Source organism: Telopea speciosissima, chromosome 1, assembly GCF_018873765.1.
Source record: "Telopea speciosissima isolate NSW1024214 ecotype Mountain lineage chromosome 1, Tspe_v1, whole genome shotgun sequence".
NCBI classification, from domain to species: domain Eukaryota; kingdom Viridiplantae; phylum Streptophyta; class Magnoliopsida; order Proteales; family Proteaceae; genus Telopea; species Telopea speciosissima.
The window spans coordinates 27,134,056-27,162,041 of record NC_057916.1 but is presented as its reverse complement, the minus strand read 5'-3'; the positions used below and the strand labels follow the sequence as shown (position 1 = coordinate 27,162,041).

The 27,986-nt window shown below is 38.3% G+C and overlaps 2 protein-coding genes across 8 annotated transcripts; both read left to right on the top strand.

Annotated features, from left to right (window-relative positions):
• Nucleotides 1-302: 302 nt before the first annotated feature.
• LOC122640607 (protein TRIGALACTOSYLDIACYLGLYCEROL 2, chloroplastic-like) lies at nucleotides 303-27,986 on the top strand. Of its 6 annotated transcripts, XM_043833832.1 has the most exons (6): nucleotides 303-1,039; nucleotides 3,151-3,480; nucleotides 8,549-8,664; nucleotides 12,868-12,958; nucleotides 13,377-13,470; nucleotides 27,975-27,986. In XM_043833832.1, exons 1-5 carry the CDS (start codon nucleotides 524-526, stop codon nucleotides 13,467-13,469), a joined length of 1,146 nt encoding a protein of 381 aa, XP_043689767.1. In that variant the 5' UTR covers nucleotides 303-523; the 3' UTR covers nucleotide 13,470; nucleotides 27,975-27,986. The 6 variants fall into 6 exon arrangements, 4 of the variants coding, with proteins under 4 accessions (XP_043689767.1, XP_043689761.1, XP_043689775.1 ...); XR_006329709.1 differs by lacking the exons at nucleotides 12,868-12,958; nucleotides 13,377-13,470; nucleotides 27,975-27,986 and adding exons at nucleotides 8,927-9,142; nucleotides 9,249-9,463; XM_043833826.1 differs by lacking the exon at nucleotides 27,975-27,986 and having other exon boundaries at nucleotides 13,377-13,758.
• Nucleotides 15,985-26,067, top strand: LOC122640668 (outer envelope pore protein 16, chloroplastic-like). Of its 2 annotated transcripts, XM_043833905.1 has the most exons (7): nucleotides 15,985-16,002; nucleotides 16,125-16,279; nucleotides 16,385-16,436; nucleotides 16,824-16,855; nucleotides 23,704-23,737; nucleotides 23,854-23,921; nucleotides 25,748-26,067. In XM_043833905.1, exons 2-7 carry the CDS (start codon nucleotides 16,166-16,168, stop codon nucleotides 25,886-25,888), a joined length of 441 nt encoding a protein of 146 aa, XP_043689840.1. In that variant the 5' UTR covers nucleotides 15,985-16,002; nucleotides 16,125-16,165; the 3' UTR covers nucleotides 25,889-26,067. The 2 variants fall into 2 exon arrangements, with proteins under 2 accessions (XP_043689840.1, XP_043689834.1); XM_043833899.1 differs by lacking the exon at nucleotides 15,985-16,002 and having other exon boundaries at nucleotides 16,089-16,279.

The window sequence follows — 27,986 nt, the reverse complement described above, 5'->3', positions numbered from 1 at the left end:
TGGAAATCCTAAAATGCTAAATTATACTAAGTAACTTGGAAATGGAACTGGGTTGGTAATTTGCTGCAAAATTTTCAGGTGTAGTCCCGAGTTCAGTTGGAGCTCTTCTTGCATTTCTAGTTGTGTCTCTGCCCGAAAACCCTAGAGGACCACTGCGGTTCCATTTCCCTGTTTTGGATTTACTGCGTATCTCATTATTAATCCTTTCTCTTTTCAAAGTTTCCCATTTTGTCTTTGTTCCCGACGGTCATCCTCTTGCTCTTTTCTTTTTATTTTTTATACTTATAGGTTTCCTTCTCTACTTTATGGTTCCATCAAGTCAGTCTGCGACTAAGTTGAAAAAGGTTCCAAGCTTGCTGAGATTGGTACATCTCGTTTCTCTGATGATTCATGATCAGACCCTTAGGTCGATTTCTTGGAAGAGTTGTGTTGCTTCCCTTTGTAACAAATTTTAAACAGATTACATCTTTTAGGTTTCTTGAGCATTGATTCAAGTCTCTGTGAATTGGGTCTTTTGCGGAAGATGATTGGGAGTCAATGGGTTCAGCTGTCTACTTGCCCACCTGTATCGCGCACTCCCCTGTTTGCCTTCCAGGGTGAGTCGTCCCTCAACTTCATGCCATATAGACCATTGAAGAAGCTCGTTCACGTCCGGGCGAGCTCAGCCGACACAGGGCAGAGTCCACCGGCGTCGTCCTCTTCGGAAAGGAAGAACCGACTTGCGGTTATTTTGGATGTCCCTGCGACTATCTGGAGGCAAACTTTGCGTCCCCTTAGCGATTTTGGGTTTGGTAAAAGGAGCATTTGGGAGGGAGCTGTGGGTCTCTTTGTGGTTTCTGGGGCTCTTATCTTCGCACTGAGTTTGGTTTGGCTGAGGGGTTTCTATATGAGATCTCGATTGAGGAAGTACCAGGCTGTGTTTGAGTTTGCTCATGCTTGTGGCATTTCCATGGGAACGCCAGTCAGGATCAGAGGTTTGACAGTTGGCAATGTGGTTCGTATCAATCCTTCCTTAAAAAGTATTGAAGCGGTCGTTGAGGTGCGTTGCCTGCATTCATTTCTTTGACTTTCCAAAGTTTTGTTGAATATGTCACTGAGAATTTAATTCTTGAGGAGAAACAACCTGATTACTTGATTTCATTGATTGTCAGGAATTGGTATTCCTGAACATACAGTACTAAAGTAAAGTATATTGAATTCACCCAAAAAAAAAAATAATGTAGATTGCTTGGCTGGGACCAAAGTTTTGTTAGAATTTGTCACTGTGAGAATTTAATTCTTGAGGAGAAACAATCTCTGATTACTTGACTTCATTGATTGTCTCGTAACCCACTTACATGCATCCTGAGACAACTCTTTAATCAGAAAGTCAGGAATTGGAATTCCTGAACATACAGTACTAAAGTAAAGTAGATTGAATTCACCCATTTGGGGGACGGATTATGAGATTGTTGTGAATATTTGAGCAGCATGCTGTAATGAGCTGTTAATTGAATAGCTTGAATCTGTGATCATACGGAAGATGGAGAACTTAGTCTTGTATATTGCAAGGTCTTCACATTGATTACCATTTTTAGCTTCTTTTAGAGTCATCTATGCAACTTAGTGTACCACTTTGGTGGCATAATAGAGCCCACTGTCTTCGTTAAAAAGGATGGATAGGCTACTGGTCTATAGAGGATACAGAATTTCATAGTCATGTTAACCTATGATTGTTTGCCTCCTTAAATATGTAGATACATGTGGAATTTTCTAGACATCTTTCTCTCTCTGAATTTTTGCTGCCAGTATGATGCAGCATCGTTCTTTATTGCCTGGGTTTGGGAGTTGGGACTGGTAGTGCAAAAGCACTGATGGAGTTGTCAGTTAAGACAGGTTTACACTAGAATTTGACACCGAGCCATACACTTTGCAGTCTTGACAGATAAATAATTATTCTATTATTCATAATGAGGTGGCTCATTGAGTGGGGTCAATGAATGTTGACATGGTTTTGATCGATGATGTTAGAGTGGGGTTAAGGAGGCTTTCAATGGTACTTGTTGGATTCAGAGTTAAATTAGTGGATCTTGGAGATTTTCAACTTTGTGAGAACTTAGTGCAAGAGGTGTGTCATTGAAATTGAACCTACCATTCAAACAGACACAGTGGTCCAACTAAAGGAAAGATTATTTGAAGATAAGTTTAGGACTGTGACAATTCATGCTTTACAGGAGGGCAACAAATCTATAAAGTTTTTTTTTGGGTAGAACAAATCTATAAAGTGAGTGAGGGCATTTGAAATAGATGAGTAGCTAAATTGGAATATATTGAGGATCAAATACATCTGAGGATTCGAACCACAGATCTTGCAGAATTCTTGGAAAAAAAGTGCGTACCCAGTGCACGAGGCTCCCACCACTGTGGGGTTTGGGGAGGGTCATAATGTACGCAACCTTACCTCCGCTTCACGGCGAAGCTGTTTCCGGACTCGAACCCGTGACCACTAGGTCGCAATGGAGCAACCTTACCTTTGCAGAATCCTTGGATCTGAAGATATTTGGTTTCCTAAATTTAAGATCTTGGTTTCTATTTTCTGCTGTGAGTCATGGATCAGAATCCAGCATTGGGTTCACTTGAAAGTTTGATATTTTTTTTTCTGTTGGTTGAGTATTGCCTAAGACCAGAAATTCAGAGAAATCAAAGTCTTGGATTGAGTGTTCTCAGATTTCCTCTAAATCTTGTTTCCTTTAATTGTCTGCAATCCTATCCTGTGGTTAGCACCTGAAACCTTTAATCAGGTTATATCAGATTGCATTGGGAAGGCTCCAAAAGTATAGTAGAGAAATGGAGAGAACATGGTGGAGTTAATGAGAAGATATTTGAAGACTTTTTCGTCTTATCAATAGAAAGGAAATTTTAATAGAAGATAAGACTAGGTAAATTGGAATGATGTAACAGGATCCATGTAGCTAACTGCAGAAGTTTTTCTTCAGATCCATTTTCGGGTGAAAATCAAATCTATTTATCAGATATTGAAGAATATCTGTTGCTGAATGAGGGTAAATTACAATAGACTTGATATTCGACCGAATAATAAATTTACTCAACTAGTATAGTGCATATGTTCATCCACAGATTTTGATGTGTATTTAATCATTTCTTTTGTAGGTTGAAGATGAGAATGTAATCATACCTCGGAATGCACTGATTGAGGTGAATCAATCTGGCCTTCTTATGGAGACTCGGATTGATATTACTCCTCGGGATCCAATTCCGACACCTTCAGTGGGACCTCTTGATCTTGAATGTGTTAAAGAAGGTCTAATTGTATGTGACAGACAAAAGATATGGGCACATCAAGGAGTAAGTTTTGATGCATTGGTTGGTATATTTACTCGCCTTGGTCGTGAAATGGAAGAAATCGGCATTTCCAGAAGCTATGAATTGGTAGAACAAGTTGCATCTGTTATTCAAGAGGCAAAACCACTCCTTGCGAAGGTGCGTTCAGCATCTTAATTTTGCACATTCTTGTTTTATTTTTGTGCTTGTATCTTTGTTAACATTCTGCATTTAAAATATTACTTTGCTCTTGATTGCTCTCTCTAGCAGCTCAATAATAGTAATGTAGTCCTCGAATAGGAGATAATCCTACTAGGAGCCAGATAAAAGCAAGGTCTAGTCAAGCCTGCTGTTTGGGGCTGATTAGGGGCTGTTTAAGGGCAAAATTAGGGTTTAGGATGGGAATTTGGGAATGGGGTTTATAGGGTATTAATGGGCAGGTCTAGGGGGTCAATATGGTATGAAAAGGTTAGGGTTTGGATGAGTTTTGAAATTCTGCAATTCTGGACAGAATTGAGTTGCAGGTTTTGGGCTTTAATGGAGTTAGGGTTTATGGGATTCAAACAAAAAATAAAGGGGATCAATTGGGATAAAGGAGTAGAGGATTAGAAGAAGAATTTTGGTGTCAAACTTACTGGAGATTCCACTAGCAGCAAGCTTCAACAGTTGTGAAGGATAAAGCCACCTTTGAATTTGAAGAAGATCCTCCTAGCCGTCACGGTGTAAAGAGTCAACCGGAATCCACCAGTCCCTTTCCACGTTGATAGAACCACAAGGATGCACACTCGCAAGGAGCACAGGAGTAGCAACAATGGTAGCCAACAAGCAAAAGCTTTTTTCATTAATCAAATTCGTGTACAATGCTGGCCTCCCTTACAAACTTATATAGAAGACTCAAAAATAGACTTAGACACTAAAAAGGAATGGCCTAATCCTATCCCTAACCTATTATGTAATTTAAATTGACTAGGAAACTAAAATAGTAAAGGAAATAGACTCAAAACATAGCTGGACTTATAGAGTCCTAATCCAGCCCAACTTACATCACATGACCACTTAAGTTGTCACATGACCACTTAACCAAGTTACATGATCACTTAAATTGAACCAATTGGATGCAACCAATTTGAACTGGTTCAATTAGAAAACATAAAAATAAACTAAGTATTGGGCTAATCCCGTATGCAACCTATGTACCCCTAGTTTAGGCTCATTAAAGTGGCCTAATACATAGAAAACCCTTGGGAACAAAGGCCCAACATGTATATAACCCAACCCTAGGCCTATTTCTAAAGAAATAAGCCAATATCTATGATGAACCTGCATCAAATAGTTCATGATGTTTCTGCATGGTCTTTCTCAAAATATATATGCTTTTTGGAAAGAAAGATTATTTATTTGGGGAAAGGTAAATGAAAGCGATGTTAGAGTTACTGTGTAGCATAAGTTGTGAATTTCATTTTTGTCTGGCCCAATATTTTGGAAATTTCATATTTCTGCCAATGAACCAAAATGTTGAACCCTCCTGAGACATATTGGAAGAAAAAAGAGGGGGGGGGGGGGGTTTCGTCCAGATTTATCAATTTTCTGGTCATTTCATGAAAACCTAAAATTTGGCTCAAATTTTGACCTTCAAAACCCATGAACTAATATAAGGTGGGGGGGAACCATCCATTTTCCCACTGAGGTCTCATTCTCCCCATGCCCAAGCCCGTTGGTTTATGCCACCACTATTTTACAGATATATCTCTTTGTTTTGGTGTGTCTACTATCTGCTTCAATTAAGTTGAACTGATTTACTGATATGAACAAGAACTCAATTAGAGTTCTATATATCCGCAGAGAAACGAACCTTCACTAGTCTGAAAAGAATAAAGAGAAACCAGGATTGCAACATTGCTGAATGATGACACGTAGGTGACAAGAACATTAAATCCATGATGAAGAAAAGAAGATTAGTGAAGATCAGTTTGGCTTCTGTTGCAACCTCTATGAGTCTTAACTCTTAAACCGCAAAAACCCTTTTGAGAATATCACTGAAATCGAGAGAGGAGTTGAAAGCAGGGCTTTCCTCCCTCTCTCATTCACACACATATTCATGTTGGCTAATGTGAAATAAAGTGAAACTAATATACCAAGCTTCATTTTGGGTACTAATTAACAATACCATGCTTTGGTAATGAAGATTTTTATTTCCTTTAAAAAAAATACAAGTATGTAAATACTTTTTAAGGTTATACAGTTATTTAAGAATACCATTTTGTAGCTTTTTCCCCATCATTTAAATAAAACTACTCAATTATCTCTTTACTTGTTCTGAAAAAGAAATTGTGTATTTATCGAAAACTTTCACCAAAATTTGGTCCATAATTTTTCAGAACACCAAAATTTTAATTTTCTGAATGAAAACGAAAATGTCAACTGAATTGAAATTTACTACTTGGCCCATAGCTTACATGCTCTTTTCTCTCCTTACTCCCTGTTCAGATTCTTAGGGTGGGTCAATATCTTTGAAGGAGTATGGTAATTAATAAATTTGGAAGATATGGGTTGCATATTATAAATTCTATTTGATTGATTGGAAGGCCCATGGAGCCTCAGAATCCATTTGGATTTGTTGGGTGAGGGCTGATAAGTTTGAACAAGTCTGACATGATTTTGATATTGAAGGTGCGGATTATATATGCCTTTTGATTGATTATATCGTGGACCATGAAGTACCAGAAACTGTGGGCTTTAGCCATTCTGCAACTTAAGTTGGAGATTTGTCATTACTATCGAAGTGTTTGTGTGGATGAAGGAAGAACCAGCAAAACTTTAGAGAAAACTTGTCAAAAATGTTGTTAGTGTTAAGGTTTGAGGTGTACCTCTAAATCTCTAATTGTTTAAAGAGAGCATAGGTTTTGAGCTGTATTAGAGGTAGCATCCCAGAGTAGGATACGATTCATAGGATTGGTACAGGGTTAGGAATGAGGCTTTGGAATGACTTCTAGTGGGAAATTAAAAATCCTTTAATATGCTTCTTGTTTTGCGTAGGATTGTGAGGTAGCTAGTGGTTACGGATTGTAGAGCAAGCATCAATGATTGATGGAAGAACTTTTACATATTGTAAAATCTCGTTGGAGGAATTATTAGAATTAAATTTAGGTAATTCATTGTCTTCCACAGTTAAGAGAGAGAGAAGAGAGGCAGAGGGGGGGGGAACTGGAAGATGATTGATGGGCTTCAAAGATGATTCAGGGAGTTTGAGATTTGACCATGAAGAAAACAAGAGCGATCTGTTCAATTTGAATAATTTTCAAAAAAACTGGTCCTCTTTTGATACTTATGGGCTGGAGAGGATGCAATAATATACCATATGAAACTTAGATTTCCTGCAGCAGTTCTATTTTTCTTTGCCTTCTTTTACTCATCTCTCTTTTAGCTTTCTGATTGTAAATTATCAAAATGGAGTAAAGGCAGAGTTGAATATCAGAATATTCAGCTTGTCTCTAGAGGACAGAGGCCCACTTTATTTATAGATTGAAATAGGATAACAGATAAGGTATGCAAGGTGGAGATGACTTGGCTCCACCTTAGCACACATAAGGTACATCGAACCTGGACAGATACATTGAACTTGGACAACTTACACACCCATTAACAGGCAGAAAATGAGAACTCACGCTGAGCAAGATTTTTTCTTCAACATGCATCTATTCCTTTTCTTTTTTATCATCACCAGTAATGATGTATATGTTATGCATGTTCCAGCCTCAGTGACCTCTCTCGCTTGTTCACCATTTTTATGTAGATCTCTTCTCCATAGTTTTAATGAATTTTCTTTAATAGTTGCCTATTAAAAAATTTTTTTTTTTTTGGGGGGGGGGGGGGGAGGGGAATATGATATTGCTGCATTAATTTGTTAAAAAAAAGGGCGTACCCAGTGCATGAGGCTCCTGCCATTAATTTGTTCGTATTTTACATATTTCTATCTAAGTTGGTACAATTTCTAGTGTTTTTCTCTCTTATCAGAAACTGAACGCAGGTTTGGTAATGTTCCGAGAACGTTGTACAGTGGTGATTCCAGGAACATTGCCAAACCATGTGTAAATCATGCTGATGACTGCTATTTGAGCAATTTAAGTTGTGGTTTGCCTTTGCTGCATCCTGACCTGCAAGGGCTTTATAGTTCAAGAAATGTAATTTTGTATTGGGAAATTTTTTGTTGTAACCAAGGTTGCTTAAAAAGAAGCTGTAACCTCAATTTTTTACCCTTTTAGTATAATCCCTTTTTTTCAATGAGGGTAAATCCTTTCATTTCACATGTGTACTCAAAAAATATGCTAGACAATAACAACTTTTGTCTATTACATAATGATAAGTTACTTTCAAATTATTTTGAAAACCCTTTTTTATCCTATCTTAAATAAAATTTTGGGAATAAGACAAGGGGCATCAAAAGGTTACAACTTCTCACTTCACCAGTTTGGTGACAAGAAGCACCCTTTTGTATTCTTACTCAATTTCCTTATATGTTAGTCAAGTGTGCCTGATGATGTTTAAGTAAAATAAAATAGTAACTTGAGTTTCTGAATAGTGTTTTTAGATGCTTATAATGGAAAGATAGTGAGTGTTTAGGGAATTAAAGTAATTTGATTTTATGATTATTAAAATTCCATTTAGTGTGTATTTAGATCCTCAGAATCGAAAGTTAGTGACAGTTTAGCATATGGTGCAGGGTGTATTTGACTTGAATAGGAAGTTTATCATTTGGAAACATGAAAGTGATTCGTGCTGTCCTTTACAATTAAGACTACCCATTATTTGCTTTTGGATAAATGAATGTTATTTTCCAAAAAGAGAAAAGACGATTTGACCCAACTCAATTTAGGTAGTGGAGTGTTTGAGTGTTTCCTGTGAATCTGTGATCCTAAATAGATACTTGCTAATCTTCAAGATTTCCCTTCATAGGGAACATCAAAGTGACTCGTGGTCTTCCTTAAAATTAAGAAGGGAAAAAAAAAAAAAACGATTTGATCCAGCTCAATTTAAGTAGGGGAGTGTTTCCTGTGATTTCAAACAGATACTATGCATTGACTTCATATTTCTGAATAATGAGCCACTAAGGCTCATATAAACCATTCAGTGACATACTGAGGCTGTGTCAATGTCAATATCCTCATTCAAGTCAACATTTAATGCAGTCTCATGTGTGGATTTTGTCTTTGATGTAGTGATATCTCAGATAGAAGCCATGGCTGAAGATGTTCATCCTTTGCTTGCTGAAGTTTGTAATAGTGGTCTTTTGAAGGAAGTAGAGAGTTTAACCAGGAGCCTCACAGAAGCAGCTGTGGATTTGAGGTAAATTTCCAACTTCACATACCTGTTCTCATGAGGAACTAAAGAGGGGGGGGGGGGAATGTTTTACTTTTTCATTACTTACATTCAAGAAGCATACATTGATTTGTTGATAATCCCTACTTTTATTTTCAATATTTTGTCATGTGCACATCCTTTCTGCTATAGCTAGGTGATTTTATATGTGCATTTTACATGTCAAATAAAAGGGGAAAACAAGAATAATTTGTTATTGCTACAGGATCGGTTGTATACATAGTTGTAGGCCATGTTCTTTGTATTTTGCGTATCATCTGCCACACCTTTTGCTGGACCTCCTACAATGCAACCATGGTGGTGATGCTTAGACTTGGGTCACCAATTGCAATGTGGCAGACAGTCAGACACTGAAAAATCCATGTGTCAAGGGGCTAACAATGAATTCATCGGTCAAGTTTCAGCCCCAAAGAAACAGGGGAAGTGCATCAAAAGTGAGTTCAAAGTGACAAGTTTACAGAAATGCCACTAGATTGTGTTAGAGTGAAATGGCATTCTTGTAAATTTGTTAACATTTGAACTTTTTACCCATTTTCTATGTTTTGTTTCAGGATGAAATTTGACCTGTGTGTTGGGTCCTCTACTACATGGGCTACCCATTTCCATCATGTGACACGTGCTGGCAAGTCTAAATCTCACTAATGTGGTGACATTTAGGCTGTGTTTGGTTGTCTGGAGAGCGTTTGAAATGTTTGCTTTTTGATCAGTTTCCTACACTTGATATTTGGTTGTTTGAGAAAGTGGTTACCTTGGGAATAGTGCTTTCCCCACTGACTCATTCTCCCGAATAGAATTTTCAAGAATCTGACCGAAATGGTGGGATTTCGTGAGATAATGTGTGAAACCTAATGCAACCCCAGGTTCCAAAACCTTGCTTAGGGATTGCTATGGGCCCACCCAGACGATCAATGGTTCACAAGGTAAGGATAATGGCAATTGGTAAATAAACAAAATTTTAAAAGGGTTGTTTGGTAGACTAAGATGGGCAGGGATACAAAAGAAACTTGTATTTAAAGAGCAAGGGTAGACTAGGCAATAAAAGAAGTTAAGGACAGAAGCAGAATTAAGAATAAGAGGGAGGGGTATTTTGGGAAAGGAGAAGATATGGTGACGAATAAAATAATATCATCAATTATCTTCTTTAACCTTCGACCAAAATAGAAACAGTGGTGATTCTAATTAGTAGCATGCAATGGATCTCATCAATATAGGGTCCAAATGCCTTGAAATTTCAGTGGGTGAATCATAGCCCACTTCCCCCAGAAATCCAGCCAATGGACTTCTAAAATAATAGGTAATGAAAGGATATCTTCCGACTGAAACTGAACCTGGTGGAAGGGAAGAACCAGGTCTCGTTTCAGGTCTGTAACTCACGACGGATGGAACTTTATGGAATGATATTCAAGGGACTGAATCACCCCAAAGTAACAAACTGATTCCCAAATTTTCATACCGTTAACTGCATGAAAGAAAGGAATGAATATCAATAGTAACAGAAAAATACGGAATAAAGAAGAGAATGGGTTAATAGAAGGGAGGAAGGAAAAGAACAGAAAATTAATAGAATAATGATGCAGTAACGTTGACATGGTTGGACCGGCAAGACCCACTGTAGAAGCCCAAGCTGAGACGGAACTGCCCAATCCACTTTTTGGTCCAAAGGGGTTGGTATATATTTTGTTTCTTTATTGGGATAGATAACATGTATTTTATTGGGTAGATTAAATAGGAGATACAAAGGTCGTGCTTGACGCGTTGGTCAAGTGCTCACTTGCTGAACGGTTGGTCATGGGTTCAAGTCCTGGAAACAGCCTCTCTGGAAACAGGGGTAAGGCTGTGTACATTTGACCCTCCAGACCCTGCTAAACGCAGGAGCCTTGTGCATTGGGTATGGCCTTTTTTTTAGATTAAATAGGAGATAACTACGTAGGATTTAGTTTCCTAATTGTTCTGAGTTTCCAATGTAGAATAGGTTTCTTTGTCAGTTGGGTTTCTTCTTTCATATATACATGTACTGTTGATGGAGAGATAGAATTGGAATAAAAGTTTGGTCGAGTTTGCATACGTTGGTGACTTCTCATGTACTCTGTTGGTCGAGTTGGTCGGCTGCTTTCCCATCCCTTCCTCATCGCAAGTACAATCTTCTTTTCCTTCCTTTCTTGTTCCTTCCCCCTCCTTACGTTAGATCTTCCATATTCCTCCTCTTCCTTTGCTGCTATTGGACTACAGGTCTGAGAGAGATCTCATCGATCTCCCTCTCCTCCTCTTTGTTCTCTTTGATATTTGGGTGTGAGTACCCGTCATATGTGACTTAAACCCTAGAGTCTCTTCCTTCATTAGACCCCTCTGTTGTGATCTATCTTCCCAGACTTAAAACTTGCCCAGCTTCTACCTCTTGGTAGCCATTGCAGAGCTTGGCTGGTCTACTCCCCTGAGTCTAGGTTGCTGTTGGTGTGCATTTCTAAAACCTTCTCCTTGTCAACCTCCCTTTGAAATTGAGGACCAACAGAGACTTATCAAAGGAGTTCTCTCCTTTGAAGTCCTACTGGTTTTCTGCTTCCCTGTTTCGGCTGGAGGTAGGAGACAACCCCACCCCCCTTCTCGATATCTTTAAACCCTTATTTATTTATGGGAAAAGGACTCTGTCCGGGAATGTGGCCTATCCTAGCACTCCAATGAGTCTATCTCTCTCCTCCCCATAGGAAAGACACCTCTGCCCCCTTGTTTTGAGGAGGAGAGAGATAGACACATGGGAGTGCTGGCATAGGCCACACTCCCGGACAGAAAACTACTTCCCTTTATTTATTAACCGAAATTTCCCCTTCCCTTTACCTCTCCTAATCCCCCTCTTGTCCCTTCCTCTATCTAATTACCAATCTCCTTTTTGAAATTCTGTCTATTTACAGTCCTGCCACTCCCTTTTGCAAACTTGGAGTTATTTACGGAAGTACCATTATTCATCAACTTTTGGCTATTGTACACTTGGGTGGGCCCATAGCGACCCAAATCTGGGGTTTTCGAACCTGTGGTTGCATCAAATAATGGAAGAGGTATGAGTGCACCTGAGATAGGGAAGAAACCAGAGGAGAGAGAAGAAAGGTACAATCGCATATAGGGGAAGGGGAGACAAAGAAGACGAGAGAGGAGCATGCGCGGCCAGCAGGCCCGCACCTTAGCATCGCCTCAAAACTCAAACTAGTCAATTCATTCAATCTCTGTCCCCAGCGTACGATTACAATCATATATAAATAAAAGATATTGTACCAAAACGAAGAAAAATGAATTAAACTTAAAAAAAGGTAACTAAACAAACTAGGAAACTACCAACTTAAGCAAATCTCCTACGTAGTTAGCCCAAAATAAAACACAATAAAATAAAAGATTACAAGATAACCCCATATAAAAATAACTCATAAATATCCTAGTTGACCAAAATTAAAATAGAACCTGTTTCGTCTCGGTCTGGGCTACCAAACTGGTTTGTGCTGGTCCAAGGAAGTGCTCTTGCATCAAAACCTTTATGAGGGGTCGGAATTTTATTGCACTCTCTGTGAGCAACCAAACATCAGTGTGTGGAAATACGTCATTTTCGATTTCACTTCCTCACACTCTTGAACTTCCACTTTTACTCTCACAGATTCTTTTGAGTCTTTACAGCTAAACACAGCCATAGATTTTCCCTTGGGGACTGTCTATCTATCAGCAGTGGTTTTAATCCACAGTTGCCAGAAAATAGGTTTTTCTATTTGCCTCACAGAGACTTTACCATGATTAGTGGTGATGTCAACCAGTGGAGTAACTATGTCCACTAGGATGTCACATGAGTTGATTTTCCTTGGAAACCTGCTCCTACTAATTAAAAGCGTTGATGTGATGTAGTGTGGATGGACACCTATTTGGCTAGCACTGTCACATGACATCTGGCAATGCGAAGCTGTATACAGTATACACGTACAACTACTGCTCACAGTATTATACTACTACTTGGGCATCTCCAATCTCTTATTTGCCTCATCTCCATTTCATTTGTTGCAACTGTATCAGTATTGTTTGGGTCTCAGTTTGTCATTGGTTGTGATTGAATCAGTTTTATTTGTGCTCACAGTGCTCTTGTTTTCTCTATCTCTGTTTGCCCTTGGTAATGATACCACTTCATCCCATTGCTTGCAGACGGGTGCATTCATCCATCATGACTCCTGAGAACACTGAGCTGATTCAACAGTCTATTTCTACCCTCATATTTACGTTGAAGAACATTGAGGTGAGAATAGTTTACAGTCAAGCTTGCAACTTGATTTCTCTAATGCTTTGTCTGGCTTTATGTAAACTGATGAAAAGTAATGCAGAGTATTTTAGGGTGGGTGGGGGGCGGGGGGGAGGAGAAAGAAAGATGTATAGCATAACAGTGAATAACCACATTTTAGATGGTAGTTGATAATTGAAGTAAAATTTTTGCATTTTTGTACATTTTTTATTAAAATGCAAGTAACATGTTCAAGAAAAGAAGTTTCTGTATTCTATAATTTGTTCATTTACAAAATTATTGTTGGTAATGACTAGAAAATATTTCATTTTGTTTTTGTTCTAATGTCTGTCATCTTACAACATCATACATCCAACCAGATGTAGCTTAAATGATTTTCTCATATTTCCTTTCCTTCATCCTTCCATCTCCACAGAATATTAGCTCTGACATTTTGGGTTTCACGGGTGACGAAGCTACAAGGCGCAACTTGAAATTGCTCATCAAGTCCCTTAGCCGATTACTATGAAGTGTAACTGAAAGGGCGATGTAGCTTTACAAAATGCACAACAGTAACGTGGATTATTTACAGGGGGGCCATACACCCTGATGTAAGAGAGGAACTCAACTATGCCACCAAGGCCATCTGTTAGTGTATGCCGTTAAAAGAGAAAAAGGTAACTCAGCTTCGAGTTGTCCAGCAGAAAATCTTTCTTATTCTTTTGAGGTTGGCAGAAAATCAAAATTTGATAGATATGTTTTTCCTTTTTCAGTTAAATAATATTGAAATTGGCTCTATTTGCCTTGGCTTTTATCTACAACTTTGCCATTGGAGTTTCTGATTTTATTGCTTCAGAACGGAGTTTGCTACAAGTGAAGCAAGCGAAAGTCTTGAGCAGGATTAGAATCACAGCTGCCAATCAAGGATTTTAACTTGGAATTTGGGGGGGGGGGGGGGGTGACCAGAATTGGCCGGAATCAGTCCTAAAAACTCTAGAATCAGCCCCTCTGATCTGAAACCCCGCGATCTGTTCTCGAAAACCTCAGAATCGGGTGCTCGGAAATGTTCAGAATTAGGGCGGGTCATGGCTGATTCCAATCCGAATTGGCCGTTGCTGCCAATGGGACCATTATCAGATGGTAAAGAAGTGTACCATAAACCCAGGATGTGGATAACGTATTAACCCACTTAACAATGTTGTGTTCTGATTTGACGAAAGCAGGGAGCTCCCATACGAGGTTTTATATCGAACTGCAAGGAACGAATTTCAGATTGCTTTGAAGAGGAATCATCTGTCGGTTGCCATATAACTATTACATCAGAGAAGCACTGGTCAGCCATATTCCACAGTCCACCTCTGGTCAGTAACCAGCTAAATTTGCGTTTATCATTGCTTCTCATAAAGCCAATAGCCTTTATGTGCCGCCCTAGTAGCAATCAAAACAAGTTAAGATGACTTTAAACATATATGGGTTTTACATCCACTTCACAAACACAACCTATTAATAAAAAGCAAGTCTCATGGCTAGCCTTTCTAACTACCTTGCATGAAATCCACAACTCTTACTATCCTGAAACCTCTCTCCAACACCTTCGAAGAAACAACTTCACCACACGGTGATGTCGACAGACATGGCTTCACAAGAAAAACCTTCCTTCACCTCCTTGATCACCGCCAAACGCTGCTTCATCACAAGAGGAGGCTTACATGTAGAGAGCATGTGAATAGATAAAGGCATTGGACAATAAGAATTAAGAATAATAATTTTTCACAACCATTGAAGCCGGACAATAGATATAGAACCCTTGTCCTTGAGTGATTGCCACAGCGGCACTCAATTCGGATGGGCTAAAAGATGAACCCATGAGTCCATGACTAATGGGATCTTTATCACCTCCAGTTTGCTGACCGGCCCAGTTCCCCAGTTCCTCTAACAAAGGGGGGGCTGAAATGACCTCTCTACCCATGCCCAAACACCCTGCCCGGGTGGGGTCCACCATCCCCCTATTAGAGGAACTGGGGAACTGGACCGGTCAGCAAACTGGAGGTGATAATTTTCCTGACTAATGAGGTTTCCACCCAGGCTGTTCGTTCAACCTGAACCAACAGAAACGTAGATGCATTACAGCTACTCCAATTCAAGCTCAGCCTTCTACAGTTTTGTCAGATTTATAGTTCATAATTGAGCTTTGTTTCAATATGATTGAAATTGAATCGAAATGTAAAGAGTACTTACATCAATTATGATCGATATTAGGAAAACTTCTTTTCGTTAGTTTTAACTACTTACATGTGCAACTTCCTTCCTTCTCCCATAATCTCCTATTCATTGGAAATGTGGGAGGGGATTAAATATTGAAAGAGTACTGAGTATGAAACCTTTGATAGCTTTATTTCGATCGGCCAACTCCATTTTTGACTGCAACTTCAGCCTAGTAAGGAAACTTGAAATACCATATCGGTGACACAGTATAGAAAAGGGTAAAATGGTAAAAAAAAAAAAAAATCACTTTTAAGGAGAATCAGAGGTAAATATATTTGATACGGCCCGATCCGTACTGATATTGATCCGATACCGTATCAGTTTTCAGGTTATCGTATATGCAGATTTCCCTCCCTCTGTAAGCACGTTGCAACAGATCCATTACCTAATAAAAAATGGCAGGATAGTGAAGATCTGTAGACACTACCGTGTACCGTTTACTGTAACTACCGTTCCCGGCATTATTTTATTTTATCTTTGTTTACCAAACGTAGGATCGTGGAAGAGTCCCACAAGTTAATACTTGAGGAAGAGGCCAAAATCTGCGGAGACCACACAACCTGATCTGCAGATTTCTTGTGCGGAGATTTGGGAAATAGCAACGGACGGTACTGAGCTGATAGTTTTAACTTTTAAGGAGAAAGGAGCTCTTTCTGATGGGCGTTTCGGTAAATCCACATTTTAAGTAAACAATGGACGGAAACGGTGAATGTGACTGGTGGGACACAGAATCGCAGATTCAAACAGAAACGGAGCAATCGAACATCTGTCTCACTTGAAACTCGAAAGAGTAGCAGCAGGTCAGTGGAAGTGTTGAATTTAATGGTTTTAGTTCGATTTCGGAATATAGTAGTAGTGATTGGTTTGGTTCCTCATAATTAAATCGTAATTTGCAGATTTTTAGGGCTTTCCGTTCCATAGAGGGATCAAAATTACTGGCCAACCGTCGAAGATCGGAAAATGCCGAACAGCAGGTTTTCTGGTTCATTCTCATCTCCGGATGTTAGCGTTACCATTGACATGGGAAATCCTTTTCTTAACCGCACCGTCGATGGCTTCTTGAAGATTGGAACTGTAATTTCATCCGTCTCTTCTTGTCTTTCTCCTCTGTTTCCTCACCCCACCCCCCCTCTCCCTAGAAAAATTCGGCGTTAATTTCGGTGTGATCTGTTCTTGCAGGTCGCGGCGGCAAGAGTAGCAACTGAAGAAACGTATCACTGTATTCGCAAAGGTTTTTCACCGTTGGAACTGCGTTTCTGGTTGCATTCATCATTAGATTATTAGTATTAGAGTCTGATGAGTTCAGTTACTTCGTTTGGTAGTTTTCTTGACAATCATAAGCTATATTTAGCTCTACTAGATTTTCTGGTCCATTTTGCCCATTTCCTTTTAGTCCGCTACAAATGCTTGCAAACTTACACGCGCACATACATGAATGCATGCATGTATTGATCGTATGGGGAAATTTATTTATTTCTTACATGTTTACTCTGTGTATAGGAGTTGCATATCTGATGCATCATCATGCACTGTCTACTCTTCATCAGTTAATTTTCTCTTATTTCTTATCCATTAAAAAAAAAATATTTCTCTAATTTTGCTATAACATCTGGTGCAGGGAGCTTTTCCAAAAACAAATTGGAGCACTCAGTAAGATGTCACAGGCCCTTTCAATTATTGTTGTTGTCAAACTACTTAAATTAATGCTCTTCCTAAATGGATCATATAATAAGTATATATTATTTTCATAATAGTCAAGAAATATATTTTCATTTCTTGCTTGGTTTGACAGTTGAGTAAACAATTGGCAGGTTTAAACTTTAAAGTTCAAATTACACCCTTGATTTTAATATACCTCCTATCTGGTCGGGTTCGGACCTGGATCTCATATGGTAGGCGGAAAAGCAAATCACTTTGTAGTTACACTTCAGTGTTTTTTTTTTCTTTATCAGTGACCCAATAACTAATTTCTTCGGTGTTAAAACTTAAAACTCCATAACTGAAGTGGTTTCCCAAAATACAATGAGAATTTTAAAAACATTAAATGATGAAAATGTTTAGGATTCCTTGAAATATGATATCTCCTTAAAATAACTCATCTAATGATGAGTCCCAGTCCCCTTGTAGTGAGGAGATCATTGTCTTCCCTGCTTCGTACCCAGGCACCATTGCATCTTTATTGATTCTCAATCCTATGTGATGCAGATAAGTCACTTAGAGGGCTTATTTTAGTGGAAATAAGCCTTGGGATGAGTTATATATGTATTGGGCCTTTAATTCTATGTGTTTATTTTGTAATTGGCCAATTTAATAAGCCTAACATATGGGTAGAAGGTAGGAAAATGGGATTTACTTCATTAGTTTAGTTAGAGTCCTGTTTTGAGTCTGTTTCTTTCATTATTTTAGTTTCCTAGACAGTTTATGTTACCTTATTAGTTAAGGATTGGGTTAGGCCTTTCCTTTTTAGTGTTTGAGTCTGTTTTCGAGTCTTCTATGTAAGTTTATAAGGGTCTACCTTCTTGTACACGAATTTGATTAATGAGATTGAGGAAAAAAAAAAAAAAAACATAGCTTTGTGCTTTGCTCTATGAGAGAGTATGGTGAGATGCCATTGGTGTGAGATCAAAATATGGTGAGAGGCCATGAGTGAGAGACCCAAGTCTGAGAGAGACTACCCTATCTTCTTCTTCACTTTGATTTCTTATTTTTTATTTTATTATTCTGAAATTTCTTGCAAATCTGAGAATCGATCGAAGTGCTGGACCTGAAGTTTGCGATCCTCTTGTGGACTAGTTATCCCTTGTGACTGGTCTACATTACTATGAAGTGCAGAGGTTTATAGCATGTCTCTGGGTGAGGCTACATGCCAGATTTCTTTGTTCTTCTAGACTTTTAAAATCCTAGTCCGTGTTAAACACGAGCTTTAACGTGCTTAAATTGTAGGTGATGGAATTGTTATCAGCATTGGACTTCTCGTTTGTGTGTGTGGGTTTTCCCCATAAAAACTAAGGAAAGTATCAACAAAAGAAAAGGTTTTAGATTATGATTATGTTGGCAATGAAAACAGTCTGGGCTTCAAATCATTGTATGTATTTTCTATGAAAGGTACTTCCCCTACATAACTCTTTTAGGACCATTCTAATAATCATTGTTGAAGTGTTGAAGCATATAGTCATGCTAGCACAGGCTAGCAATTTGTGGTTATGTAGTTATAGTTAAAGTAAAGAATGAAAATAAATAAAAAAATTAGAATTTATGATGACAAACTCCTCGTAGGCTTTCAGATGCACCTGTTTTGAGTGAAGATGTTGATGGAAACCCTGCACATTTTATGTGTAAACCTTTAAGATTGAGAATAGTCTTAAGTTATACATAAGGAGTATCACTATTTTGATGCATGTCTCATGGTAGTCCTCTGGCAAATGGCAAAGTTGGACACTTGGACCATTTTAACAATCTGACATAGCGATAGCACATTCTTTTCGAAGGTCATGGAATGTACAATGAGATGTTTGCCGTTTAATCATTTTGGATTCTGACAAGGATCTTTTATGTGCGGTGCTAACCCTGAACCAGGAGTACCCAGTGAGAGATCAGCTTGTGATAGGATCACAGGGAATAAGGACAAACAAGAATTGAGAGAAATTTAAATAACTTAAAGAGGACTTGTCTAATTATGCTCAAATTCTGGTTGAAGGTCTATTATGTACTGAGGATCAGTATTGCAAAGTTTCATTGGAATCTTAGGGTTAGATCCTCAGTTTTGGAGCAATCCTACCTGAGGAACCACGGCTCAACAATTACAGAATCGATGGACAAAATGGGGGTTCAAACCAATGATCAATTAAGGTAACAGTTGTATAACTAGTAATGGAAGGTAGGATTAGAGCAACCAAAACAGATTCAGAATTCTGAAGATTTAACAAATCCTAGTTGCAACAGGATTTGTAGTATTAATTGGAAAGTTCAGATTTTGAAACTGTCACACGATTAAGAACTAATAGCAGAACAGAGATTTGAAATCAGAATTCAGAGATCAATTTTTAAAACAAGACATGTGGAGAAATCCAAGTTGAACAAAACTGAAACGAAAACAGAAAAGAAATAAAAGGAAATATAAAAAGGGTATGATCAGGATTCATCACATGATTTGCAGGATTGGAATCACTACCAGTACCCTAACCTTGGTATCACCATCAAGGGTTCTTCAAATTCGTTTACAAGGCTAAAACCCCTTAGAAACTTATATATAAGACTAAAAAACAAACTCAAAAAAGGAAAGGCCTAAACCATTCCTTGATACAATCGAAGGGTCCAAAAACCAGATTTGGATCACTTATGGGCCCACCCAATCAACAAAAAACCAATTGTTAAAGGGAGTGACAATTCTGTAAACAAGAAGAAATTTAGAGGGGGTTGTTTGGTAGACAAAGATGGATAAGGATACAAAAGGAAGTAGCAGTTAAAACGGAGGGGTAGATTAGGTAATAAAATAAGTTAAAGACAAACAAAATAAGGAATAAGAGGAAAGGGTATTTATGGAATTTTAAGTGAATAGAAAATAAGTGGAATAGAATCTAGAGGGGAGGAGTTTTTCTGGAAATAAAAAAATAAGGGTTAAAACTCAACTCACAATATGAGGTTGTCTTCAACCTCCCGACGGCAACCACACAGAAAACTTGGGAGGACTTCAAATGGGAGAACCCCGTCACGGTAACGCTATCGACTTGAGATTTCAGTTGAATAATCCTTCCTCTCAGATGTCTGAAGACCAATTGAAGTTTAGCCCAGTGACAATATCAATGCATTAATCAACCAGCAACCCTAGAGAAGAAGAAGAACAGAAAAAGAGAGAGAGATTTAGAGAAAAAGTGAACTTGGAGAATGCAGCCCACGGTTTGATAAGTGAACTGCTTACTCAAAACCGTGGGACTATGAGATGTATTTTTACTGACAGAAAACAGGTCCACCGACTTTAAGTAGTTATACCACCTAATAAAACTAAACACCCCTAACAATATAACATCATATCTAAGACTAACAATAGAACATAGCAACTACAGAAACTGAGACTACACTGCACTTAACACTCCCCCTCAAGCTAGAGCGTAGACATCACCCATGCTCAGCTTGGAACATCCTTGTAGAAAAACATTACGGAAAAAAGCTTTGGTAAACAAATCCCCAAGTTGGCTATGTGAGTTGACAAAGGTAGTGATCAACTTCTTCATCGCTGTGTCCTGAACAAAATGACAATCTCCTTCTATATGCTTCTTCCTTTCATGAATGACTAGATTATTAGCAATGTAAATGGCCGCTTGGAAATTACAGAACATCTCCATCGATTTGGTGGTTGAATAACCAAGCTCTTGAATAAAGGACCGAAGCCACATCAACTCAACTGCAGTATGTGCCATTGCTTGATACTTTGCTTCAGCACTCGAATGGGCCACAATAGTTTGTTTCTTACTCCTCTGCGTAAGAAGATTTCCTCCAAAGAATGTACTATAGCTTGTAGTAGACCGTCGGTCACCATCCGCTCCAGCCCAATCGGTATCAAAATAACCAACAATACTAGTGTTACCATGACGGCGATAAATAAGGCCTTTCCTTGGTGCACCCTTAAGGTACCTCAATAAACGATAAACTATCTCCCAATGAACTTCCTTAGGTGCTTGCATGAATTGACTAATCACACCAACAACAAAGGAGATATCAGGTCGGGTGACAATAAGATATAAGTTTGCCGACAAGTTTTTGATACTGATGTTTATCTTCAAACTCTGTCACTAGACGCTCCAAGCTTGACATCACGTATTTATCCCTATTTTTTTTTCTTCATAAAGGCTGTTTTTTATTACCATTTTACCCTTGTCCATACATGTGTATCGGATCGGTATCAGGATTGGTCTTGGCCGATACCGATCCGAGCCAAGCGATTTTACTGATCCCAGAACAAGATTACGAACACTGTTCCACCGTTTAACTTAATAGAAGTTATCTGGACATTAACATTGTCCAGAGGAGGCTTGGATTCTACCATATTGATAAAATAAAATACCAGCAATCACAACCTCACTTTGTGAGCAACAAAAATCCATAGAATAAGTGCTAGAGACAATCGAAATCCCAAATCAGTGAGAGAAACAGTAATCAGAAACAAATCTATCACCGCTGAACCTTCCAAAGGGAGAGAACACTGGCCTGAAATATTACTTGAAGAATAGAACCATATGCACAGATCGAGACCTGCCCAGGAGATCAAAACAGAGTACCGCAGGTAGTTGGAGAGAAAATTGATTCCAGCACATCAGAGGCTGGGATCAGCCTATAAATCAAATCGAAGAACCAGTGTATGAGGGCCTTTATTAATGCCCCCAAAATCTTAGCCAAATTTACTGAACAGATCTGGAGTAATTTCAGATACCAGATTTCCCAGAAAAATCCATAAACAGCAATGCAGCAATAGAAGGATTGAAATTACTTTGCATTGACAGCTTGGATCAGCTTCATATGAGTATCAAGGGTCACATTCAGAGGGGGCTTTCATGCCTTAAACCTTGAGGAGATCCAATGGATGGATCAAAGTATTTGCAATTCAATATCTGTAAAAATCTGCCAAAAACAGAGTACCTCACAACTTCAGTTTGAATGATCTTCAGGTTGAAAAAAATCATCAGAACAGCATGACGTTGATGGAGTATTGGAGCATGAGATCTTCATAAAGGCAGGAAACCATAGTTCTTCATTGTTTTAATCAATTAGGCTTTCAAAAATAAGATACAGCATGGGTTGCTGTGGACCACAATAGAGAACCCAAAGAGGACTCTCAAGATGGACAGAATAGAGCTATTGGATCTTAATGCGCTGATACCATGTGACATCAATGCATTAATCAACCAACAACCCTAGAGAAGAAGAAAGAGAGAAATTAAGACCTTGAAGAATGCAGCCCACGGTTTGAGAAGTGATCTGGTTACTCAAACCATGGGACTATGGGATGTATTTATAATAACACAAATATAACACAACAGGTCCACCGACTTTAAGTAGTTATACCACCTAATGCCTAAAACACCCCTCACAATATAACATCATATCTAAGACTAACAGTAGAACATAGCAACCATAGAAACCAAGACTACACTACACTTAACAACCCCAAAGGTAAAACAACAGAGGAGAACCAAAACCTTAACTTTCTCTTGACGGTAACTTTCTGAACCAGTGGCGATCCTTGGTTCGATCTCATGGCAGGCGATTGATCTGGGCAATAAGATTCTGGGGAATTGGGTCGTTTTATGGTGGTGATTGTGATTCAATCCCCCAAAATATGAGGCTGAATGAAAACCTTCTGAGGGAGATCAAAAACCCTCTTTTGCAGTCCCTCGTTAACACCTGAAAAGGGAAAGGAATACGGTAGAAGCGGAAAAGAAACAAAGACGAAGACTTAAAGGGAACTCACCTGAAACATGAGGAAGAAGGGGAAGAAGGCCACACGGCCAGCAGTCACACCATAACAACTATAAACCAAAAACAAAATTTTCTTATTTCACTCTAATCTTCCATCGTTGGATTATATATTATAAAAAGAAATGCAACTCAAACTAGAAACCTACTCAGCTAGGAAACTAGAACAAAATCGGAAACTATTTAAACAAATCTCCTACGTAGCTATCTCAACAATGTAAAAAAGAATGCAATTACAAAAATATCCCCGAACGGATTAAAAAAAACACTACCAACCTCCTTTGAACCAAAAACCGTTTTGGAACTGATTTGTTCGGTCTGGGTTTCCAGATTGGGTCAAGCCGGTCCAACCATAGTGCTACTGCTTATATCCTGAATTGATTAGGTAACTTAAACTAAGTAGGAAACTGGAATAATAGAGGAAAGAGATTGAAATAAGGCTGAACTATCAAAGACTTATTCCAGCCTAATTAAAATACTTAATAAAAAATAAAATAAAGAAATAGGTCTCTAACTGTTTTTTTGGTAAAAATAGGACTCTAACTAGAGTAACTAGTAAAGTAAATTCCGTCTTCATTACCAAAAGGCCCAACATGTATAGAACCCAACCCAAGGCTTATTTTCACTAAAATAATCCCACTTTTGCTGATTATCTGCATCACTTCTTGGTCGGTCTTGCCAAATGGATGAATTTGAGAATGCACCACCATGCATGTCATGCCTCTTCAATAGCCATTTGGTTTACCATTGATGATCATGGAAATGGTGTCCTATCTGGTAAATTATCTGGGAATGTGTGGGATATGGTGTACATTTAGAGTTAGAAGGCTAAGCATGGTTAGAGTGTCTGGAAATCACTTTGTCACGGAGGTCTTAGTTGACCATCCTTCTGATGAAATAAGACTCCTATTATATTTACTTGTTGTGAATGATTTTTTTGTTGTTGTTGTTTCCTCATACTGAATCAGAATACACAAATGCAAATAATACATTTTCTAGTCTACTGATGGATGTCACTGTAATTACAGCTGAAGAAGATGTGCAAGGAGGGTGCTTATTGGGGTAAGCCTGAGTGAAGATACAGATGTTTAATCCTGAGGTTTTGTCTGTCTGCAGTGATTTCTTTACTTCTGCAAGGAGAAAGAAAACTAAGTAAAGTTCTTTTATCACAATTGCAGGGACTATAGCTGGTGTCTACGTGGGTATGGAGTATGGGGTGGAGAGGATCCGTGGCACAAGAGACTGGGTAAATTCTGTGCTGGGTTACTGATGTTTCAGCGTTTTCTTTTTTTTTTTTTTTTTGGGGAAGGGGTTGTGGTAATTCTTCTCTTATCCCATAAAAGAGTCATTTAGCCTGTGGATCCAAGCTTTGATTGCTGGCACTGCTGATATGCTCCTTTGTTTTGTTCAAATTGCTCAATACTCGAATTTGGTTGGTCAGGGCTTGGAAGCACTCTTTCACAGCTTGACTCTTTTTTGGAAGCTAGCGTAAGAGGAGTCTTTTTTTTTTTTTTTTGGGGGGGGGGGGGTGTGGGGGAGGAGTTAGTCATACATGTGGCCTTTTGTAACAGAAAGGAGTCGTGCCTTCCCATTGACCATCTAACCTATCATTGATAACCCAAATAGCTGGTGAATGTTTTTCGTAGGAGAGTATGACAATGTAGCATTGATAATTTAATCTACTTATGGACAAAAATTTAACATAGATACATTAGGCTAATTTTCCTACAAGAATTAAATTTATTTAACATAGATAAAATAAGTCAACGCAAACCCTACAAAAGAGAAGAAGGGTCTCTAGTGTCAGTAGTTAGGGGCCTGCTTTTGCATCCATATGACTGGCAGCACAGTATTGTGCTCTACTTGATGCAGGCAGAGATGCTATTGATTGGGCTTGATCCAGTCTCAGTTCAAAGCCCCAATGGGTTATATGGATCATTGGCTAAATATTTTTGGGCTCTGTTGTAACGTCCCAATTCTATAAGCCCATGTGTGAGGGCTTTGAGTCCTATGTGAGATTAAGTGTTAGTGTACCTTCTATTTTGGGTTTTTAGAAGATTTGGGTTAATATTTAGTTTCTATTTTCTTCATTAAAATTTAGTCTATAAATATTGTAACAATACAATTGATTGAAAGACTGGTTAATGAAAGGGAATTTTTTTCATGGTTGAGAATGGTTCTCAATTATTGGTTTGGAGGGCATGCTATTGAAAGTTGATCGTAAGCTTTCAACTTGGTTCATGGGAACTGAGATTTCTCTTTGTCGACTTCTTCATGTATCTTTGCTTATGTGCTAACTAGTTACTAGGTCAACAGTATATGTGAGTACAACTGAAATATGATCATAATCCACAACCTATAGAACATTAGGAAAAATTAGGAATCAAACAAAGAACCACAAAAAGTTGAATACATCACTCATTAAAGCATGGAATCCCATCTGGGAGAGATGCAGTCTCTAGCCCAAAAAATTATGTACATGCCACAGACAAATTAAGTATCTGGCAATATCAGCAGATTTCTTGGGAAAAGCCCTAGGATTTGTCTTAAAAAATCCTACTATTCCTTTCCTACCGAGACCCTGGCATTCTTTTCTTGCCAAAGTGACTTCTGGGCTACCTGATATATAGTTTTTCCTCTGACACACCCTAGTTGATTGTAACCCACAGAGATCAAGAAAATTTGCTCCACACCTTATTTTATTTAGTTTTTTTATGGGATATTTTCCCAGTAAGTTTCAGTTTTAAGCAACAGCTAATGGTAGGGCATAATTAAAGTAAGCAAGATTAGGATATTTCTTAATTAGATTTTTAATCTTATAGAGCAAGAAATAATGGTTGGATGGTTGTCACACTCCCTTCCAAATACTGTTTTCACGTTTTCTGTGAAGTACAAAAGTAGCTAAATCTTTGAGTTGAGAAAAGAAATTATTATTGGGTATATTTTCATAATTTTGGAGTGCTCTAGGGATAGGTTCTGAATTGGAACCATGAAGGAAAATTTGTAATAATTGTAAGTGTAAATTCAATAAGACCATGTCTCATTCTGTCATTTCCTTTGAGTCCTTTGCAGAAAAATGCGATGCTCGGGGGTGCAGTAAGTGGGGCTCTGATATCTGCAGCCAGCAACAGCAGTAGAGACAAAGTCGTGGTGGATGCTATTACAGGAGCTGCCATTGCTACTGCAGCCGAGTTCCTTAATTATCTTACTTGAATAGAACAGAACCGGTACAACTTCCTACCTCTCAGCAGATTGTAAAAAAGAAGGAAAAAGAAGACACTATCTACTATTTTTCTTTCTCATTTTGAATCAGCTCTTTGGTAAACAATGACTAGTTCGATCTGTTGATTAAATACTATCTGAATTTACAATTTCAATTGTATGCTGAATGGGTTACCATGGCTGATAATGGCAGAATGAGGGAAAAATCTGAGTGTCAGTAAGTATTAATTTTATAGAGAAGCGATGCGGGACAGCCTATAGTTATGGATTTTCTAAGGCTGAATTACAAGGAAAGGCGGTGGGAAAAAGAGTAGGGTGGAATAGGGTTTTAACAAATAGAAATAATAGGAAAAGAGGAAGAAATAAGCAACTATTATGGACTGTGAATAGAACCTACGATAGTATCCGAGTAGTAACTGAAGAGTATCAAAAAAGAAAGGGATAGTAACTATGGATAACCCAAAAACAGAGAACAATGAGAAAATCAATGGATCAGAGAAGATAACAGATTCGATTATTTTACTAACCTTGAGAAAATCATATGATTCCAAATTTTGTGGACAGGCAGACTAGGTACTTTACATGTCAAATTTCAGCCTTATCGAAGCTTTCCACTTGGCAAAACATAGATTTCATAATCCATGGAAGATTGCAAGTAGATTTTGGAGTACTGTAGGCATGCATTAATGAATTAGACTATGAAATTTAACGCTTTAATCTGAATTCTTGACCATCCAATCTGCCTATCCAATGGATTTAGGTATCGGTACATTACCAAAAAAAAAAAAAAAAAAAAAGGATTTAGGTATCGGTATGGCTGATATGCATCAGGCATCAGTTTTATCATAACAATAAATATATGCATTGGCAGCTGATACGATCAAAAAGTGGAGTTTTTTTCCTGTTGTGGTATTGAAATCTGCTCAATTGGGCCCAAATTCTTGTTCACAGTTTTATATTTTGTTTGGAGTTGCAACTATGTTCACTGCTCACATAAAATTTCAGTCCAAATGGAGTTTTTTTTTTGGATGAATTAGTCCAAATGGAGTTCACTAAGTGATAAACCAAGGTTTTGAAAAATCAGTACTATGGAAGAATGTGCAACAGTGGTCGGAGTACAATACACATACATGAACATACATTGAGATATAAATATATATATATTAAATAAATAAAAAAGATATACCAGTGCAGAGGGGGTTGGGAAATGTCATAATGTATATAGCCTTACCCTTGAGAGGTTGTTTTCCGACTCAAACCCGTGACCACCAGGTTGAAATGGAACAATCTTACCATTATGCCAAAGTCCGCCCTAAAAAAATGGGGTTTATTTGATTGAAATGAGCTATGGAATTTGATATTACTAGTCTAGAGTCTCTAGAACATGTCTTCTCCACCCCGCTGTTAGAATAGTCACATTATTTGTCCATGCGAGACAGTAAGGATAGGTCACATGGGAAGGCCTGCGAGGTGGGTTGCTCAGTGGTTATGTTGCATGTTTGATAAGTAATAGAGTAAAAGAAGTGGAATTCAAATCTTGAACTGACTATGCAATTAAAACTCTAAAATCCTAATCAGACCAACCAACCAATAAGACTTTCAAACTCCAAATGCTACTAGGACTTTAAAGCCTATAAATTAAATTTTTAGGCCTTACAATTAAACCTGAAAAATTATCAATGTCACCCTCTGAGGTTTGCCAATATTTTAAGGCACCCACACAAAGTAGGGCACTTATTAGTGACTTCCTTGATTTTGGAAAAAAATTACACACACCCCTTATCGTTAGTCAAGGACTGTTAAGTAGTGATGTCAGTAGTTAATTTTTTCTTCAAAACACTTCTGCCCTTGTAATGACTCAAAGTACCTATTCTACCCTTCCGATTAAAAGAACCAAATACCCCTCCTTCCTCAATCGAATACTTCAACTGAGGAGAACCATGTCTTCAAGCTCCACTTTCAACTCTCCCCACTGCAACTCCTCCAATTCCATCCCTCCTTCCCAGTGACGTTAGTGGATTATCTTCTTCATGGCTGCCACCATCGTTGATGCTTCCACTGCTTGCAACTGGAGTAGGAGCAGGAGCAA

What these genes read in the sequence shown, in the direction of transcription:
- LOC122640607 (XM_043833832.1), top strand. Translation starts at nt 524, where the DNA reads ATGATTGGGAGTCAATGGGTTCAGCTGTCTACTTGCCCACCTGTATCG. An exon ending in GTATTGAAGCGGTCGTTGAG is followed by an intron (nt 1,040 to 3,150) that starts GTGCGTTGCCTG and finishes TTTCTTTTGTAG; the next exon opens with GTTGAAGATGAGAATGTAAT. An exon ending in GAAGCAGCTGTGGATTTGAG is followed by an intron (nt 8,665 to 12,867) that starts GTAAATTTCCAA and finishes CATTGCTTGCAG; the next exon opens with ACGGGTGCATTCATCCATCA.
- LOC122640668 (XM_043833905.1), top strand. Translation starts at nt 16,166, where the DNA reads ATGCCGAACAGCAGGTTTTCTGGTTCATTCTCATCTCCGGATGTTAGC. An exon ending in GTATCACTGTATTCGCAAAG is followed by an intron (nt 16,437 to 16,823) that starts GTTTTTCACCGT and finishes CATCTGGTGCAG; the next exon opens with GGAGCTTTTCCAAAAACAAA. An exon ending in TCCGTGGCACAAGAGACTGG is followed by an intron (nt 23,922 to 25,747) that starts GTAAATTCTGTG and finishes AGTCCTTTGCAG; the next exon opens with AAAAATGCGATGCTCGGGGG.